At 43.2% G+C, this 20,690-nt stretch overlaps 2 protein-coding genes across 24 annotated transcripts in view; one reads left to right on the top strand and one right to left on the bottom strand.

Moving 5' to 3' along the window:
• Positions 1-20,690, bottom strand: part of LOC105494914 (aspartate and glycine-rich protein-like) — a 266,293-nt gene that overhangs the window by 224,178 nt on the left and 21,425 nt on the right. For 6 of the 20 annotated variants that reach the window (XR_011608767.1, XR_011608770.1, XR_011608766.1 and 3 more), the window contains exon 1: positions 19,156-20,198. The exons of 1 other annotated variant lie outside the window; for it this stretch is intronic. The gene's annotated coding sequence lies outside the window, so the exon portion shown is untranslated. Of the gene's footprint in view, positions 1-15,731; positions 15,857-19,155; positions 20,210-20,391; positions 20,645-20,690 lie in introns of those variants that run through there. 13 more of the 20 variants (XM_071070986.1, XM_071070984.1, XR_011608775.1 and 10 more) reach the window with 13 other exon arrangements.
• The window catches only part of LOC105494959 (transmembrane protein 233), a 46,481-nt gene continuing 44,418 nt past the window's right edge, over positions 18,628-20,690 (top strand). For 3 of the 4 annotated variants that reach the window (XM_071070990.1, XM_071070991.1, XM_071070989.1), the window contains exon 1: positions 18,628-19,008. In XM_071070990.1, the coding sequence (XP_070927091.1) occupies positions 18,823-19,008 (186 nt within the window). In that variant the 5' untranslated portion in view covers positions 18,628-18,822. The remainder of the gene's footprint in view (positions 19,009-20,690) is intronic. The other variant, XM_011764050.3, reaches the window with a different exon arrangement.

The raw sequence follows: 20,690 nt of genomic DNA, 5'->3' as shown, positions 1-20,690 counted from the left end.
CATATTCCAGATGGTAGAAAGAGCATATGCAAAGGCCCTGTGGTGGCAACAAGGGTATTTAGAGGAACAGAAGGGAAGAAAAAAAAAAAAAAAAAAAAAAGACCAGTATGTCTCCTAGTATCAAAAGTTCACTAAGTGTCCAGAATAATATTTTCTGTCTCATGGTTTAAGCTGAATTCTCCCAAGTGTTTGGGAATTAGGAAAGGGCACTCATTCCTGTAAACACATAACACTTTCTCCATTATTCTTTTCATGAGTTCAGATTTTGAAAGCAACTATTCTCAAGTTTCCACCCTCGAATTTGAAGCATCCCAATGGCTTTGGCTTACCTCATGCCACCTCAAATCCTCTTGATAAAAGTCACTTTGTCCTTTTAAAGCCTCCAACAACTAAGACTTTGAGTACTTATCATGTGCCAGGCACCGTGATAAGCACTTTACATGCACTGTCTCCTTTAATCATCACAACAACTGCATTAGAGTTGGCATTATTGTCCCCATTTTATAGGCAAGAAAACTGAGGCTCTCGCAGATTGACTTGCCCAAGGTCACATAATAAGAAGCGAGGGGACAGGGATTTGACTTATCCAGGCATGTGCCCCGCCATTTTCGGCTGCTCTATATCAGCTACCATTATCCCAGACATGAGTATGTGACCTTTGACCTAAGTTGGTTTCTAAAATCATGAAGGATCTCAGGGAGTCCTCAGGCCTTTCTAAGTTACCTTACAGTTCTGCTGATACTGTTCCTAAAAGCCATTTGGGACCAGACCCAGGTTGGCTCCATCTGAATCTCAAGGGAGGATTTTAATAAACAAAGATCCTGGGATTAGAACCCAAGGCTAAAAATACATCTTCCCCTTTTGAAAAGCTCCCCCAGGTGACTTGGGTGAGCAGCCAGGAAGAGCACTGGCCCATGTAACCCAACCTCCCTAGCCTACACAACATCTTCAGAAAATCTTTCAGAGACCAGGAATTCATCACATTCCAAGTTTAGCCTTAATATTGGAAACTTCTTTCTTTGTTGCCTGAACTCTGCTCTTCTCAAACTTGGGCTGCCTAAAAAGAAATAGAAGTCATCCAAGGCCATACGACTGAAAATTCTTATAACTATAAACAATTTCATATCCTATTTCCTGAAACTGTTATGTTTTGTTTTGGTTTTTGTAAGGAACACAAACCAACCAACCCAGCACCTCAGAGTGCGAGTCAAAAAACTGAAGAAACACGTGTTGTCCCTCATCAGATTCACTGTGCAAAAAGATCAAAGAGACAGACAGAACAGAGATGTGAAAGGGAGGCTGGAGAAGGAGGCAGTTGACTATGATAGAAAGAGAAATGAGAGGGAAAATGGGTTAAATATTGGAATCTGTGGCTCTGACTTTTAAAAACCCACTTTCAATCTTTAGCAAAAGAACAACAAAAAGAATCATCCCTTAGCAAAAGCATGTCGAACCTTCCTTGGCCAGAAAGATGCAAGAAAGTTTTAATTCTTAATGCACAAAAATTCCCTAGGAGCCCAAGAAGAGCTTTCTTGCTGGATTGTGATAGAAAGCCCACTCCTTCATGTATAATTGAAGACATTTAGGATGACATTACAACCCTTCCTGCTTATACACGGAACAGCCTCCCATCCCTGGCTAATGTGCAGCGCTCCCAGGAAGCTCTCTTAAGCAATTAAAAATGGTCAATTCTGCTGCCGAGCAAGAGTCTGAGCTCATCCCAGCCTCTGTGTGATCGCCACAACACATTTAGGAATCATTCACTTCAAGCATGCTCATTCTTCAAACTGTTCCCAAACCACACTTGCTAAATATGTAGGTTAGGGTCATTTTTTTTTTCCAAATAACACAAATAACAAAATGATTGTTTTTGATAAGCATTTCCTTTTAATTTGTCCAGTTGGTTTCTAATTTACCAAGTATAGGAAATAAAACCAGATTATGTGTGGTCACTACCCTTCGGGAACCATTTGCTTCTGAAAGTTTAATGCCAGAATCCCCGTCTTCTGCATAGGAAACCTAATTTAATTCACAGCAAATATTGCACTGGAGTGTTATTTTGCATTACAACTGTAATATACACTGTGTCCAAAAAAAATGGGGGAGTGAGGAGGGAAGGCAGGAACAGTTACCTTGTTAGGTTGTATAGTTTAAAGTAGTTATGCAAAGTGTGGTCCACAGACCAGTGGCACCTGAGAGCTTGCAGAAATACAAAATGCTGCTTTAGAGCAGTGATGCCCAACCAAGGGTGATTTTGCCCCTTCGGGGACATTGGGCAATGTCTGGAGACATATTTGGTTGTCTCAACTGAGGATGGGGGTGCTACTGGCATAAAGTGGGTAGAGGCCAGGAATGCTACTCAACCTCCTACAAGGCGCAAGCCAGGCCCCCACAACAAATAATTCTCCTGCCCCCAAATGTCAACAGTCTTGAGGTGGAGAAACCCTGATTTAGAGGAAAGTGAATGGGAAATCGTGAGGTGGGAGGGAAAGTGAATGGGAAGTAGTGGATTGGGAGTAGGGAGAGTAAAAAGAAATTGCTTCAACCTGGTAAATAATAGAAGTAATAGGGAGTCATGGAACTTCGGCTGTGATCATGAGGGTTGTGTACCCATAAGGAAGTCACTTACCCTCTCTTGATTTCATTTTACACATTTATAAGATGAAGGGGAAAAATAAAATTGAGCCAAAAAGAATTACTATCTACAAGGTTCTTTTCGGGATAGATGCCTTATAATTCAGGTAGTCTTTTGCAAACTTGAGTAATCTATAGATCACCTTCACTATGTTTTCCGTATCTGAGTGCCATCTCTGCTAGTTAAGGTTTTACTTTAACTAATATATTTTGTGTTTTTAAACTGTATTTTAAGAGAAAATTTTGTGTCACTGCCATCAGTTTAAAGCCACTTCTACTTCACAAAACTGGAAGTAAACACAATTAAAAGACATCCATGTTATTAAATTCCAGCTAGGTAACATTGTCTTCCCAAGACTTTGAGCTTCAGGCCAGTCCCTCTTGATCAAATGGAGATTAATGAAGGTTAGAAGGCTAAAGGTATATTTGCACCAACTTGAGACTTTCTGTACCACCTTAAATCGTCTTACATTTCATCAGTGGGATGCATCTACCCTTTGGAAAATCACTGTATGGAGATTAAATCGGCAAACTTTGGAACAGATCCATTTGGGTCTGAGACTCCACCATTCATTGGCTGTTGGATATTAGGCAAGTGATTTAACCTTGGTAAGCCACAGTTTCTCATTGGGAGTTAGTAATAGGAAAGCCTCTGAGATGGCCCCAGTGATTCCCACCTTCAGACATTCATGCCCTTGCATAATCCCTTCCCCTTGAGTCCCCTTGAGGGTGTGCTGGACTTAGTGATTTGCTTGTAACCAATAGAATACAGCAATAATGATGGGATGTCACTTCTGAAATTAGGTTGCAAAAGCCTCTCTCTCTCACACACACACACACACACACACACCTTTGTTTCACTCCCTCTCTCTCTTTCTCTCTGCTCTGGTTCTGCAAAAACAAGTTGTCATGCTGTGAGTAGCCTTATAGAGGCCCACGTAGCAAGGAATTAAAGTCCAGCCAAAAAATCACCAAGAACATGAAGCCAACCATAGCTATGCGAGTAAGCTTGGACATGGATCTGCCACCCACACCACCCAGTCAAGCTTTGCAATGGCTGCAGCTCCAGCCTTGTGAGAGATCCTGAGTCAGAGATATCGATCTAAGCTGTGCCCAGATTTCTGACTCACAGAAACTATGAGATATTACCTACATGTGAGATGACACATATTTGTTGTTTCAAGCTGCTAAGTTTGGGAATAATTTGTTAGGCAGCAATAGATAACTAATGTAGCGACTGTGAAGGTTCTACAAGATAATGGGCCCCCATTCAAAGGAGAAGTCATACTGGAAACACTATTATACAATGTGGAGAAAATCCACAATAGCTGCTAGTATTAATCAATGAATTCCACTATGAATATGAATGGACAACCAAGGATCCTCACATTTGTGAACTAAGATGAACAAATAACACAACTGAACTTTAACCAAAAAAAGAGAAGGTATAAAAGAAAAAAATATTGTTTTTCTTTGAGACGGGGTCTCACCCTGCTGCCCAGGCTGGAGTACAGTGGCTCAGTCATGGCTCACGATAGCCTCGACCTCCTGGGCTCAAGTGATCCTCCCATCTCAGCCTCCCAAGTAGCTGGGACTACAGCTGCACCACCATGCCTGGCTAATTTTTAATTTTTTTGTAGAGATGGAGTCTCACTATGTTGCCCAAGCTGGTCTTAAACTCCTGGGATCAAGTGATCATCTCACCTCACCCTCCCAAAGTGCTGGGATTACAGGCATCAGCCACCACACCCAGCCAAGAAATTTTTTTAAATTATAGTTAGTAGTGTCTTCACAGAGATCCAAGAAGATATTCTTTTTTTTTGAGACGGAGTCTCATTCTGTCGCCCAGGCTGGAGTGCAGTGGCACAATCTCGCCTCACTGTAGGCTCCCCCTCCTGGGTTCAGGCCATTCTCCTGCCTCAGCCGCCCGGGTAGCTGGGACTACAGGTACTCGCCACCACGTCCGGCTAATTTTTTTGTATTTTTAGTAGAGACGGGGTTTCACCGTGTTAGCCAGGATGGTCTCCATCTCCTGACCTCGTGATCGGCCCGCCTCAGCCTCCCAAAGTGCTGGGATTATAGGCATGAGCCACCGCGCCCAGCCAAGATATTCATTTTAAAATAATAATTAGTGTTGACAATTATAAGCTCTACTGAAAAGACATTATCAGAAAATAGGAAGGAGCTCTAAAAAATTAAAAATTATACTACCTAAATTTTTAATTTGGTGCACAGCCTGGAAAATTGTCAAGAACCTAAGGGGAAAAAGACATGCAAAATATAAACACTAAGAGACACAAAGGACAATCCAGAAGATTCCAAATTTATTTAATAAGAGACCCAGAAAATGAGGAACAGAAAATAGACGTGATAAAAAAACTACCAAATATAAGAATAATTATCTCAACCCATGCAGAAAAGACAACCAACAAAATCCAACAGTTATAAATAATTTTTACATTAATTTAAGCTAATGGAAACTTTCTTAATATGATAAAAAAAAATCCAAAACAACTAATTATAAGACCTCATTCTGAATCACCTAAGTTTACTTATGTCTATTCTGGTCAAATGTGAATGATATCCACATAAAGCTATACTTTAAAATTATAACAAAACTTCAATTAAAAAGCAAATTAACATTTTCTTTAAAAATCTATCACAAATAGATTTACTGGTGAAACTCTAGAAGCATCCCCATTAAAGTCAGTAACAAGAAAATAATATTTGCTTAACATTATAAAAATTATAATTAAGAAAAATAAATTATGTTTAGGAATAGGAAAGAATCTTCTTCAACCAATATGATTAGCTATACAGAAAATGTAAAAGAATCTATAGACAAACTGTTAGAACCAATAAGAGTATCCAGAATAACAACATACAAATACCAGTATAATTTCTACATTCTAAGAACTACCAGTTTGAAAATGTAATCGAAAAATAGATCCCACTTAAACAGCAAGAAAAACTATAATGACTATAATTATGAAGAAAATTATAAAACATTATTGAAATACACAGAAGAAGCCTTGAATAAATACAGATAAATTTGGGAAGACTTTAATAACTTTTCCAATTTTTTTTCCATCCATGGAATACACATGTTTGTGCTTCAGGAAACTTATTTAAAGACAATATGAATTGTCTAAGTTAATTTTTTAAATAAAAGTAATGGGGAACAACACACACTGGGGCCTAGAGGTGGGGATGGGAGGGTGGGGGTTTTGGGGTGGGGAGAGGGAGAGCATCAGGAAGAATAGCTAATACACACTGGGCTTAATACCTAGGCCATGGGATGATCTGTGCAGCAAACCACTGTGGCACATGTTTACCTATGTAACAAACCTGCACATCCTGCACATGTACCCCTAAACTTAAAAGCTGAAGAAAAAAAGTAGCGTTTACCCTATCAGATATTAATCTCTCATACAAATGCATAGCAACAAAAAACCATGCAGTACTGGTGTGGGAAGTGGCTACTAGAGCCATGTATAATCACGGATGGTTTGGAGGAAACTATTAGGTTGGTTCAAAAGTAATTGTGGTTTTTGCCATTGAAAGTAATGCAAAACTGCAATTACATTTACTCCAACCTAATAACTCATTATTTGAACAAAACTGAAAGTGGATCCCTGACTCACACCTTTACAAAGGTGAGCTCCAAATTCCTTGAGGATGTAAATATAACATGTGAAACCAGAAATCTAATAAAAGCAATTGTCAGAGAATATTTTTGTGACTTCTAAATGGAGAATGACTTATTAAATAAAATTTAAAACCTATACCATAGGTGGAAAACTGGTGGTACATCAAAATTAAGGTTCCCTGTTTAAAGAAATATCACATAGTTAACAGATAAATGGTAGCCTGAAAGAAGGTATTTGCAACATATAAAAAACTGCATGTTCTGCACATGTAACCCAGAACTTAAGGTATAATAATAAAAAAAAAACAAGAAATTAACATCTAGAATATAAAAGAAACAAAATCAACAAGAGAAGAAGAAAACCCCAATAGAAATAGAAAAATTCAGAAGAATATATTGACTGACAATTTACATATAGGGAAATCTGAATGGCTGAAAAGTAAATGAATAAATGTTCAATCTCACTAGTAATCAAAGAAATGCAAATTAAAACAATTAGATACCGATTTACTCCCATAAGACTGGCAAAAGCTGGAAAGTAAGCCAATAACAGGAATCTCCATGCACTCTGATGGGCATATAAACAAGTACAGTCATTCTAGAAAACAATCCAGCAATAGTTAGTGAAAGAAAATCTGTGTATACCCTAGGACTTAGCAACCCTGCCCCTGAACATATATATTCTATAGAAACTCTTAACACAGAACTCTAATGTGGCATATATAAGAATGTGCATTGCAATAATGTTTGTGTTGTAGGGAGCTAAAGACCGCTAGATATCCATTACTGGAGAAATATAACAGTAAGTTGTAATAGATGCATGCTTTGAAATACTATGCAACTGTTAAAAGGAATTAACTAGATGTACATATAGCGGCAAAAATACATCTGAAAATCACATTGCTTTTAAAAGGTTAGAAACAGTGGTCTCTGTTACAAAATATGGTTTGTATCATTTAAGCACATATACACATAAAATAATGTATTGTGATACATATGTATTCAGATATATACCAGATATACACTACAAAGACATTTAAGCGGGTGCCTAAGATTGGAGTATGGAGGGGATAAAAAGAATCAAGCAAAACAAGGCCAGAGCCTTGAACAGACCAATGACAATATGTAAAATGAAGTGAGGAGTACCATTAACTAGCCCTCTGCAGCTGAGATTTTAAAAAATGCATTTCACAGAGAAGAACAAAGGGCCAAGAACAGCCAAGAGGATACGAAGAAGGAAAGCAAGGGATTGGATTTGTCCTATCAAATATCAAGGCTTTTAATAAAGCTATAGAAATTAAGACAGGAGTGCAATAAAATCAAGTCTCAAGATAACACGTATGCAGTGGGCATGAAAAACAAATGGTCTAAATTTGATTACAGCGTTAGAGAACTCTAAGAACAAAATAGATAAATTATATATTTACAAATAATCTAGATTAACTTGATGAAATTGAATGGCATATAATAGAAATAACAATAGCTATATGGTTACAATATGCTGTATCCTCTTGGTATGGTTGGGCTGTGTCCCCACCCAAATCTCATCTTGAATTGTGGCTCCCATAATCCCCATGTGTGTGGGAGGGACCTGGTGGGAGATCACTGAATCATGGGGGCAGTTTCCCCCATAATGTTCTTGTGGTAGTAAGTCTCATGCAATCTGATGGTTTTATAAGGGGTTTCCCCTTTTACTTGGCTCTCATTCTCTCTTGCATGTCACCATGTAAGATGCGGCTTTCGCCTTCTACCATGATTGTGAGGTCTCCCCAGCCACACGGAACTGTGAGTCCATTAAACCTGTTTTTCTTTACAAATCAGCCAGTCTCAGGTATGTCTTTATCAGCAGCGTGAAAATGGACTAATACACTTCTGCCCTCCCAGGGATCCTTCCTCCTAATTTTTATTAATTATATTCTCCTCTGAAGGACTCAACTGTAATGAAATAGGTCCTTACAGGTCCTTCTCTATAAATTCAATCATGCCGCTTGATTCTGCAGTAAATCATACTTAGGTAACACTATTGAAACTATCCATTGGTGATACCACCTTTAGACAAAGCCCAAAGAATTACATTCTCTATATCATAGAAAACAAAATTTACATGTTGTAAACCTTGACAACACACGAATAATGTCAGAGCAATTAGGGGGCAAAGAGATTTGGGTGTCGTATTTAGAGGACGAGACGACAGGTGTATAAGGCACAAGCTCTGAGAGGAAAGTTGATGCTTTATGGAAAGTGCCCATCATCATTTCATCATTTTGACCAGTGGAAGATGGTGTAAGAAATTAGAGGCAAAGAGAGAGGGTAGAAAGGAGAGGCTTCAGGGAAGCAAAGAGCAAAACCAGCCGGAAAGGATGAAAGACTACGCTCTTCCCTGCGGCTACAGGATAGCAGAGATTTCAATCCAGCCCAAAAGGGCTTCTCAACTTCATATGACCCCAAGATTAGGTGCTTTTGCTCTGAAATATTTCAGAAACCTAACAGTGAGTGTGGGAAGAAAAAACATTCCACTTTCTTCAACTCTGAAGCACTGACATCCATTGTGAAAGCCCCATTTTCAGGGTTACTGCAATTTAGTCATTCACAAGGCAACTCGCTTTACAGTTAGTCCACTTGAGGTTCTGAATTAAAGGATGCCATAGCCACTTCCAGAAATGCCTATGGAATTACATCTTTTTGGAGGGGATATGTCTAGTTCACATCAATTCCACTTTCCCTACGATATACGTGCATGTCTCATGTGTCATTAAGCACTTTCTCACTTCAAAGCCTCTGGTCATTCTATTCCTCCTGCCTAACTGGCTTAAATCCCTACTTTTCACATGCCTTCTTCTTTTCATGCTACAGATCTCTGCTTCAATGTTAACATCTCAGTGAGGTCTTCCCTTACCATTCTACCTAAGTACCTTGCTACTGTCATCTGTCTCAGGCTGTCAGTCCACTAATCTTAGTTGAACACCTACTATGTGCCAGGCACTGTTCAGTCTTAGGACATACAACTGTGACCACATAAAAGCCCTGCCCTTGAGAAGCATTTTGAAATTACTTGTTTGTACATCTTGAAATAACTCAATGTTTGTTTGCTTTTCTTTTTTCAAGGGAGGGACGTACTTACCCCTAGAATATAAGCTCCACAAAGAGCATGAGCAAGGTTTGTTTAGTTCATCATCATACGCATCCCAGCACCTAGTACAAGGCATGCATTCACATAGCATTTGTGAACAAATCAAGGAATAGATGATCCCTTCACTTCACCATGCTGACTACCAATTGATTGGAATCCAAGGGACACTAGACTTGAGTTAAGCCAGATACTCTCTCCCAAGAGTTTGGAGTTTGATCCATAGACACAGATTAGTGATTGGGAGGCAGATGAGAAGAGACGAACTTTTATAGGGAGGTCCCCAGATCTGCCCTGTCTCATTCCTGCCTGTCTCAGTGCCTAGCAGTCTAACTCTTCTAGGAGCTGATGAAATAAAGCTTCCTTCCAATAAATTTCCCAAGGTCAGTTTTAATTACTCTCTATATCTGGCAATTGATTAATGCAACTGATTAGCAAAAAAGAACATTAATCAGCTCACATCCAAATCTGGTTTAAAATGCTTCAAGGGCAGGTGCAATGCACATGCCTGTAGTCGCAGCTACTTGGGAGGCTGACTTGGGAGGATTGCTTGAAGCCAAGAGTTCAAGACCAGCCTGAGCAACACTGTGAGACTCTAAAATAAATTTATTTTCATAAACACATAAAAATAAAATAAAATATTTCCACGGTTTCCTGTTCTTAGAATAAAATCTAGACTCTTTACTGGTGCTGGAAAGGCCCTACGTGGCCCGGTTGTACTTACCTCTTCTACCTTATCTCCTACCCTAAATGGCCTTTTTTCTGTTTCTTAAGCATTCTGAGTTCTTTTCTACCCCAGAGCCTTTGCACATCCCATTCCCATTGCCTAGAATGCTATTTCCTCAGCTCTTCAAATGTCTGGCTTCTCCTTAGTCACCAGATCTCTGCTCAAACATTACATCCCCAAGGAGGCATTCTCAGTCAGTCCTTCACCCCGCAGGATTCAGTCAGCACATTCACATTAAAGGACTATTTACAAAAGTGTGGGGAACCATAAGGGCTAGTGCAGCACCCCAGGAGCAAGAGAGGGGCTGTTACCCCTGCTGGGCCTGAAGGGGAGAGGGCAGGAACATTCCAGAATATAAAAGGAGAGCTCTGTGAAGACAGCTGCCCTTAGAGGACATGTGGCCTTCAACCCAGTGATTCACCCAACTCAAGGCAACTCAGAAAGGAAGGGGCCAGGGAAGAATGCACCCTGACATCACTCTGCACCCTCCCTCCATTCTTCTCCATTCTCAAGGACTCCATGTTGGCCAAACCCATCTGACATTAGAAGGAAAGAAAGCTTGTTGATGTAGAATAGGGGTTGACAAATGTTTTCTAGTAAGTATTTTCAGCTTTTCAAGTCATGTAGTCTCTGTCATAACTATTCGACTCTGCCATTGTAGCATAGACCATACATAAATAAATGAGTGTGGCTGTGTTCCAATAAAAACTTTATTTACAAAAACAGGCAGCAGGCCATCATTTGTTGGTCCTTGATGCAGAACATTCATGATGGTCTTCTGGGGCAGAGGGCAAGGTAGAGAAAGGTGGAGCATAGCCCTGGGGTTAAACAGAATTTGTCTAGCATCCCTTGCCTGGGCATCCCAAGTCACTATCACATTATCCTTTTTTTTTTTTTTTTTTTTTTTTTTTTTGAGACGGAGTTTTACTCTGTCACCCAGGCTGGAGTGCAATGGCGCAATCTTGGCTCACTGCAACCTCCGCCTCCTGGGTTCCAGCAATTCTCCTGCCTCAGCCTCCCAAGGAGCTGGGACTACAGGCGTGTGCCACCACACATGGCTAATTTTTGTAGTTTTTAGTAGAGACCATATTGGCCAGGCTGGTCTCAAACTCCTGACCTCATGATCTGCCTGCCTCGGCCTCCCAAAGTGCTGGGATTACAGGCGTGAGCCAATGCGCCCGGCCCCAAATAAATATTTTTTAATGAATAATAACATGTAACTAATAAAGTATGATACAGGCTGACGAAAAATCCAGAATATCTGTTCTCCTTAAGTTAGGAGCACACCAAATAGTGTGCTCCAAACAGTAACTCTGTTCTCCCTCTCTAGGCCACACCAAAGTGTAATTCTTGTCTACTCCCTCCCAGTCTTCCTAGCACCCTCTCCAGACGAACTCTGCTCATCCACCACTCCCAGTGCCTCCACCATCCTTCACTCTGGTTGCAATTCCCTCCCCAACTTTCAGTCCTTCAAGACCTTTGGAGTTCAGAGTCTTTGAAAATAATTCTTCTTCGTGAGACCTCTACCCCATCCTCCCAGCATAGACAGACTTGCTTTGAGTGTCTCCATTTCATCTGATGAGGCCACAGTACTTCCCTGGGTAGGTGGGGAGGGAAGAGAGAAAGGAAATAGGGCTTAGAAGCCTCTCTAAAATTCCTGCTCTGTGTGTGTGTGCGTGTGTGTGTGTGCGTGTGCATGTGTGTGCCCGCACGCGTGTGTGTTGGTGTGTGTCAGGGTCTCACTCTGTCACCCAGGCTGGAGTGCAGTGGCACAAACATGGCTCACTGCAACCTCAACCTCCTGGGCACAATCAATTCTCCCACCTTAGCCTCCTGACTGGCTAGGACACCACCATGCCCAATTAATTTCGTTAGTATTTTCTGTAGAAACGGGGTTTTGCCATGTTGCTCAGGCTGGTCGCAAACTCCTGGGCTCAAGCAATCCTCCCACCTCAGCCTCCCAAAGTGCTGGGATTACAGACATGAGCCATCATACCCAGCCACGCTTTCTTATTTTTAATACAAAAGATGACAGATTCCCCCAAAGTATCCAACAAAACAATTATATTATCATACAATTTTTAAAGCAATCGAAAATGATTATCATCAATTTTTAAAGCAATCAAAAAGAGAATCACAATTTGCAAAGAGTGTAGTATACAGCATTAAGTTAAAAAAATCAAGATACCAAATTGTGTGTGTGCTTTTATTGCAAGCATATGAAAATTACTCCTGGATTCAAGGACTAGAAGAAAGTATGAGGAATGTCAATGCTAGTATATTAAAGTATGGGTGATTTCCCTCTGATTTCCATTACCACTGCTATACTTGCTAATTATTATACTATACTTGCTAATTATTATGAGCAGTTCATCCATGAGCTACAGAGTATGGTCCAATACACAGCATTTTGTATCACCAATTCAGCAATAAGAGTGACAGGTGGACACTTTCTTAGTATCTGGTACAAATAGGGAAAGAATTGCATTTTAAGCCTGAAAGACTGAGTTTTATTTAATATGGTCCTCCGTCCAGAAGTAGTTTCATTAAAAGGTATGGCTTAAGAAATTAATGAGACCAGGTGTGGTGGCTCACGACTGTAACCACAATACTTCGGTAGGCCAAGGCAGGTGGATCACCTGAAGTCAAGAGTTCAAGACCAGTCTGGCCAACGTGGTAGAACCCCATCTCTACTGAAAATACAAAAATTAGCCAGGCATGGTGGCAGGTGCCTGTAATCCCAGATACTCAGAAGGTTGAGGCAGGAGAATCACTTGAATCCAGGAGGAGGAGGCTGCAGTGAGCCGAGATCACACCACTGCACTACAGCCTGGGCAACTCTGACTCAAAAAAAAAAAAAAAAAAAAAAAAAGAGGAGAGAGAGAGAGAAAACCGAATCTGTTTCCCCCTATACTTCTCTCCTCTTTTCTTTTTTTTTCCTTGTGAGAGGACCAAAGTTGCTGGAAAGTGGAAAGGTAAATGGATGGTTTTCTAATAATATTAGCCAAAAAGACACTGTTACTTTGGAGCAAACCCCTGAGACCACAGCAGTTACTTTATGACTTTATGACTACTAACGGCTGGCACTTGAGACTAATGCGAAATTTGGCAGCAAATGCTTTCGACCTCTTACCATTTCCTAAAGATCTGGACTCTTTCTTACATTCTCACAGATCAGCAGAATCTCTCTCTCTCTCTCTCTCTCTCTCTCTCCCCCCCCCCCGCCCAACCCCTCCACCCCCAGCCCACTTTTATTTTGGAATCCTAGACATAGCTAAGATCAAAAAGCATAGATTTCCAGCACACAATCATAGATTCAACACCAATCTATTGCCATTGAATGTTACAGATTTGGGGATCCATTTGGCATTGGGAAGTTGTTCTTTGAATTAATCTCATTTCATCTGTTATGAAGCATCTCATGTCTGTAGTCCATTGAATCTATAGTTGTTTCCTTGGCCTAAATTTTAATTTTACCTTCGTACATATCTTATGATACAACTTCTCAACCAGCCAATCTGAATTTTTTCTCTGCTCTTTCAAAGACTGTTATCTACCCTGTAAGATCACAATTCACAAAGAAAAGACCACGAATGCAGACATTCGGATACAAAAGAGATTCATCACAGCAATTTTAAAAATAACTGAATAAACACTAAAATTAATTTCAATACTTAATGATCAGGGCATGGTGACATAAATAATAATTCATTTAATCAATGAGAAATTACTCAGACTATGAAAACATCTGCAAAGGATGTTAATTATCATGTAACACTGAGTGAGCAAAAGAGGAAACAAAACTGTATATAATTCCATTTTAGTGGAAAACAATATATACATGTAGAAAGAGGACCAGAAGGCAACAGTCCCTTCTGTTTGGTTACGTGGATGATACCTCTTTCTGTTTACATTTTTATTCATTTTCTCAATTTTCTAAAATGAATACATATTTCTTTTACATTTGGAAAGAAACTTGTTTCAAAGATCAAAAAGGCAAGTTGATACACTAGAATCCAGAAAACTACAGTAAGCCTTTTCCCTCTCCTAGGCTGGCTATTAGAAAGTTGCTTTCTCCTCTGTCTCATTTTAAAGAGGGTAGGTATTGCCACATTATTAAGCAATCAGCCAGTAGGATTCATCCAAGAACAATAAACTGACCTCTCAAGAGAAAATTAGTGAAGCTCAGGAAATTAGAGCTGGAAACCCCCACTGAGTGATCTAATGCATCCCTCAAGAATCAGCGCCATATACATTACACTTTCTGGTGCAGGCACTTTCTTTTCAATTTAATTTGAAAAGTTTCAAGTGATGGCAATTTCACTGCTACATCTTAGACCAGTCAACAAGCTATTAATCCATCTTCCCTGAGCAGAGCATAGTAACTCCAATAAACTTCAGAGATATCCATTTAACTTTCTGGCCTGGACCTACCAGCTGAACAAACGCTTCAGACCGAGTTCAAATTCTGGCACCTCCTCTTAGCTAGAAGAATTTACACAAGTCCCCTTACCTATCTGTTCCTAGGTTTCCTCATTTGGGAAAGAGAAAACCTCATCACCTCCCTCAGAAAATCTGCTGTAAGAATTAAATGAGATGATACACACAGAGAACGTGCTTAGGGCAACAGTGGTGCTCGGTCAATGTTTGGCGATTCTAGAGCGCTCGGCTCATGTTAAACAGTTGTTTTCCTGGCAGAAGAAACAGTCTACAATGAGTCAATGATCCCTTCTTTTGGCTTTCCCTAGATAACGCTAGTGGGTTACAGTGAACAATATAGTTCAAAACTTTGAAAAGCAAAATTTCATTTGGTACCCAAACCTTGGGCTACTGGCACCAACGAAATTAACTAGCCTCATCGACATCTGTGAAAAGAAGGGGGAGAAATAAAAATAAAAATATTGTAAAAATAAATTAGGCTCAGATCACAAATGTGGTTCGGAGAGCACTTTTTCATTGTGAATAAGAGCCAGAATTGGAAGGCCAGGAGGATGGGAAAAAGAAGACATGGAATGAAGAGTCACCTTTGAGAAGGAATCAATATTTTGATGAATAGTTCATGGAGAGGCTGAAGGAAAGAGAAGAATGCTGCCAAGTACCTAACTTGGATGACTAAATTCACAATTTATTCATTCAATGAATTATCTGTTGAGCACCTACTAAGGGCCAGGCATGGTCCTGGGTGTTTGGGATAACACAGCAAACAAAACGGAAAAAAAAATCTCTGCCCTTGTGGAGCTTCCTTTCTAGTGGGAAAGACAGTAAATAAGAAGACAAATAAATAAAAACGACCGTGTCTGACATAGGAAATAAACAACGTAATGGGATGGAGAATAAGAGGATGGGTTCCACTTTAGATATAATGGTCACGGAAGGCCTCTGTCAGGCGGTAACATGTGAGTTAGTGGGTCCTGGAAGATGAGAAGGAACCAATAGTTAGAGAGGAGAGGAAGCATTCCAGGAGGAAGGAACAGGAGGTACAGAGAAGATTTTGGGGTGGGAAAAGGTTAGGTATGTTGGAGAAACGGGGGACAATGTCTATGTAACTGAAGTGCAGTAAGAAAGGAGAGAATTCTGGGCATGGTGGTGCATACCTATAAATCCCGGCACTTTGGGAGGCTGAGGTGGGAGGATCGCTTGAGGCCAGGAGTTCGAGGCTGCAGTGAACTATGATTGCATAACTGCACTCCAGCCTGGGCGACAGAGCAAGACTCTGTTTCTAAAAAATAAACAGTAAATAAATAAGCAAATAAGAAAGGAGATACTTGGCAGAAGAGATTGGAAAAGTGGGCAGGGTTCATTCACCAAGGACCAAGCCTTGAGAAGCAGGTTCTTGGGGAAGAAAATGAGTTCCTCTTTGACACACTGAGTTTGGGACACCTGAGAGGATCTCCAAGCTAAAGAGCCAGGACTGCGTCCTAAGAATTAGAGACAGACTGGGATCTGAGAAATTGCTCAGTTGCATCAGAATCACCAGGGAGTATTCTAAAAATACAGTTTTCTCAAGCATTAAAAGTACAGATTTCTGGCTGGGGGCGGTGGCTCACGCCAGTAATCCCAGCACTTTGGGAGGCCGAGGCAGGCAGATCACGAGTTCAGGAGATTGAGACCATCCTGGCTAACACGGTGAAACCCCATCTCTACTAAAAATACAAAAAATTGGCTTGGCATGGTGGTGGGCACCTGTAGTCCCAGCTACTTGGGAGGCTAAGGCAGGAGAATGACGTGAACCCGGGAGACAGAGTTTGCAGTAAGCTGAGATCGCACCACTGCACTCCAGTCTGGGTGACAGAGCAAGACTCCGTCTCAAAAAAAAAGTACAGATTTCTGGGGTGCTACCTGGAAAATTCTAATCCAAGTAGGTCTTGATCAAGACCTGAAAATCATTTTTTTCAATACATCCAGGTAATTTTGGTCAATTCATTTAAGAAACATTTCTTGCATTCCTACTATGCACCAGGACAATTCTTAAGTGCTGGAAATATAGTTCTGAACAGGTTGGACAGGTTATAGTCTAGAGAAAGAACAGACAGTGAACAAGTAAAGAAATAAATTACAATTGTGACACACACTACACATACACAAAAAAATAACAAGCTGGCAAGTATAAAATAAGGATGGAGACCTACACTAGATAAATCTACAAGGAAGATCTCTCTTTGAGGAAGTGACTTAAGCTGTCACCTGAGGAATAAGAAGGAGGAACCTCCCAGAACATTAGGAGGCCAAGGCGGGTGGATCACGAGGTCAGGAGTTCAAGACCAGCTTGGCCACGATGGTGAAACCTCTACTAAAAATGCAAAAATTAGCTGGGCGTGGTGGTGGACACCTGAAATCCCAGCTACTCGGGAGGCTGAGGCAGAGAACTGCTTGAACCCAGGAGGTGGAGGTTGCAGTGAGCCAAGATCACACCACTGCACTCCAGCCTGGGTGACAGAGTGAGACTCTGTCTCAAAGTGAAAAAAAAAAGAAAGAAGGAGGAGGAGCCATGTGACAGCCAGGGAAAAGCAGTTGAGGAAGAGGGAACAGCCAATGCAAAGACTTGGTTGAGAATTCAGTAGATGAATCTAATCTTTTAGTTATTCCCATTCCATTAATCCATCAAAATGAAAAAGAAGGCATGGTGGAGAATGTACTATTTCATCTTTGTGTGTTCACCCAGCAAGCTATACTAAGCACATCCCTTGTACCAGGAACTGTGCCAGATGCTGACACAAAGATGAGCCAGATGACCGTTTCTCTCGGGGAGTGTGCAGTCCAATGAGGGAGGCAGGTAACAAAATAAGCATGGCTCATGAGATAAGTGAGAATCTCCCAGGCAATCAGCTTATGTTCTGAGAAAGCCAAGAAGATGATTAATAGTTTCGAGTATGATGATGCGAGCAATTGCTTTTGACACTGCATGATCAAATTATTTTCATTTCTTTGTGGTCCTGCAGCTCAGAATACCTGGATTTTTTGGTGAAATATTTGCAAGGGATATCAGGTTTAGGATACTGTATAATGCACTATTATGTTTCAGAATATAAGGAGAAATAGCATGCTAATAATAGCTAATACTTATTGAGCACATGTATTTACCTGGATAATGTACCATCTCATGGAAGAGTCACTACGCCTTTATGAGGCAGGGACTATTATTATTTCCGCCTTTTCAGATGGAGAAATAGGGGCTTAGCAAGACCAAGAGGCTTTCCTGAAGTGACAATTTCCCAGTTCTGTCTGGATTCGAGCCTCAGTTCTGGTCCACACGCCCTCTCATGAATAGCTTAGACACCCATACAATTGCTTTTCTCGCTCTAGTCCCCAAAGTGGATACCTTGTTCTTCTCCCCAACCCACTCACTTATCCATCTAGGTTGCCTAGGCTAGCCTGATCTACCTGCATTTCTCCCCAGGGGTCCTGCAGGTGGAAAAATGGAAAGAATGGGCACCTGGACGGGCATGGACAGGGCAGTGCCCACTGACTGACTATACTGGATTCTAGTCTCTTGAGCCCCAAGTAGAATGTGGAAAACTTTGAGGCCAAAGCTGGGCACCTGGTTCCCACCCCATCTGGGGCAGGGCGCTGGGGGAGGAGAAATTCCTGGGACTCAATGTTCAAGGTCTGAGGCACAGGAGACAAATCAAATGCCAAGGCACCAGACAGTTAAGGTAAAACGTTGAAGTCAAGAGGAAGTAGTGAGTCTGTTGCCAACTGGATAGGGTTGGTCCTATCCCATCTAAATGTATTAGAATTAAGTGGCTTTTAAAAATGAGCAGGTCATCTTCAGCCCGCGGGCTGGCCAATTTGGAACTTAATGGGCCTTTGCGTCCTCCTTCTCTGAGCCTCCTTTTATTCCAGACTTTTCAGTATGAGTTTGTGCGTCCCTCCGACGGTCTCTGGGTGTGTCCTTCAGGCAGTAGGATGCCTTCGACTGCCTGTCCCGTTTCTCAGGCTGACGCTCTCTCTGTCCTCCCCGCCTCCCCTCACTCCTTTCCCTCCCTTCCTCCTTGTGGGGAGGCTCTTGGCCCGGGTCCCTGAGCCCGGGCGGGTGCTGGCAGAGGACGCAGAAGGGGTGAGGTCACGTCTCCCTTGAGCCCCGAGCCGCTGGCTTTTCAGAGCCTCGCCTCGAGCCGGCGGCCAGAGCCCCAGACCACACAGACCGTGAGCTCCTCCGCCCTCCCGGCACCGCCGGCCTCCCCCATGTCTCAGTACGCCCCCAGCCCGGACTTCAAGAGGGCTTTGGACAGCAGTCCCGAGGCCAACACTGAAGATGACAAGACCGAGGAGGACGTGCCCACGCCCAAGAACTACCTGTGGCTCACCATCGTCTCGTGTTTTTGCCCTGCGTACCCCATCAACATCGTGGCTTTGGTCTTTTCCATCATGGTGAGTGAATCAGGGCCAGAGGCAGCCGGGAAGGAGAGACCCGGGCGGCTTCGAGCCCCTGCAGGGGATTCCGCGCGCTCTCTGCGGCTCCCTTCCTCACGGCCCCGCCCGCGCTAGGAGTTCTTTGTCCTCGCACATCCTCCTCACCTTTCTCAGGCTCTCAGAGCTCTCCCCGCAATCATCAGCACCTCCTCTGCACTCCTCGTGGTGCTCGGAGCCCTGATGAAGCTTCCCCCAGGCTAGCTTTCCTCTTCTTTCCAGCTCCCGGGGTGCGTTTCGTCTCCAACCCGGGGAAGTTCTTCCGTGGACTTTGCTGACTCTTCTGACCTTCTTAGGCACTTGCCCGGGGCTTCTCAACCCTCTTTTCTAGAGCCCCAATGCGCGCCACCCTAGTGGGCGGCAGTTAGTGCATTCCCAGAGCGCGCAGGCTCTACGTTCCTTTCCCTGCGGCGCCGGGGGCTCCTGCGCTCCAGCGGCCGGGACTGTCTCTATCTCAGCCTGTGCTCCCTTCTCTCTTTGCTGCGCCCAACGGCACCGCTTCCGCCACTCTCCGGGGGGTCCCCAGGCGATTCCTGATGCCCTCTCCTTGACCCCCCGTTTCTGCTCTTTGGCACGGCACGCTCTGTCCAGGCAACAGTGTCCTCTCGCTTCTTCCCACACCTAGCCTCCTCTCCTTGCCTCCCTCCGGCACCCGCTTTTTAACGCCCCCCAGGCTGCCTTACACCCGCTACCTCTTTAGGTCTTTCTTGGGCTCCCCGTGTGCCCCCCTCACCAGCAAAATGGGCGCGCCTCTCTTACTCTTTCTACCCAGTGCGTCGTAGTTCCTCCCTGTTTGTTGCGCACTGGCCCTAACCTCGCCTCTCTTGGTGTCCCCCAGGGCTCCCAGGAGCCCCTCCACCGCTCTGTCGTGCGCCCAGAGCTCTCCCGGGAATGAACTGGGGAATTCCACGCAACATGCGGCTCCGCCCGCCCTCTCCGCGCAGGCCTCCCGAGCTGCCCTCCTCTCTAGGAGTGGCCGCTGGGGCCTCCCGTCCGCCCTTCCGGAGCTCAGCTCCCTAGCCCTCTTCAACCCTAGTAGGAACACCCGAGCGAACCCCACCGGGAAGGCGACGAGCGCCTGCTAGGTCCTCGCCTTATTGACTGCAGCAGCTGGCCCGGGGGTGGCGGCGGGGTGAGGTTCGGACCGGCACTGTCCCGGGACAACCCTTGCAGTTGCGCCCCCTCCCCCACCGGCCCACCTCGCCTGCAGCTGGGCCACTGAACTCCCCGGCCACAGACGCAGAGCCCTGATTCAGCGCGGTGAAAATTGCGAACCACCCGTCCCCCGTCAAGTCCGCCCACACTTGCCCACGGGTGGTGGCACCACATTCGCTTCGTGCTCACCTGCAAGGCTCCTGCAAGGTCACTTGCAGCCGTAAATTGCCCTTTCCCAAACCAGTTTGTGGACGGCGTCTGCGCCGACATGAAAGCGCGCGCAGCCGCTGAAGTTCAGTCAAGCCTGTATTCAAATCCCAGTTCTCCCACTTTCTAGCTATGTGATCTCTGAAGTCACTGCATCTCTGAACCTCAGTCTCTTTGTAAAACCGGAATAATCACAGCCATGTTTCTTGGGGTTGTTGGGAGCATTCATGACATAATAATTGTTAAGTGCTTAGAACAGGGCCCAGCATGGTATCTTCACA

The sequence above is a fragment of the Macaca nemestrina genome, chromosome 10 (genome assembly GCF_043159975.1).
Source record: "Macaca nemestrina isolate mMacNem1 chromosome 10, mMacNem.hap1, whole genome shotgun sequence".
In the NCBI taxonomy this organism is placed as follows: domain Eukaryota; kingdom Metazoa; phylum Chordata; class Mammalia; order Primates; family Cercopithecidae; genus Macaca; species Macaca nemestrina.
The sequence above is the reverse complement of the archived record's forward strand: the minus strand, read 5'-3'. Positions and strand labels throughout refer to the sequence as shown.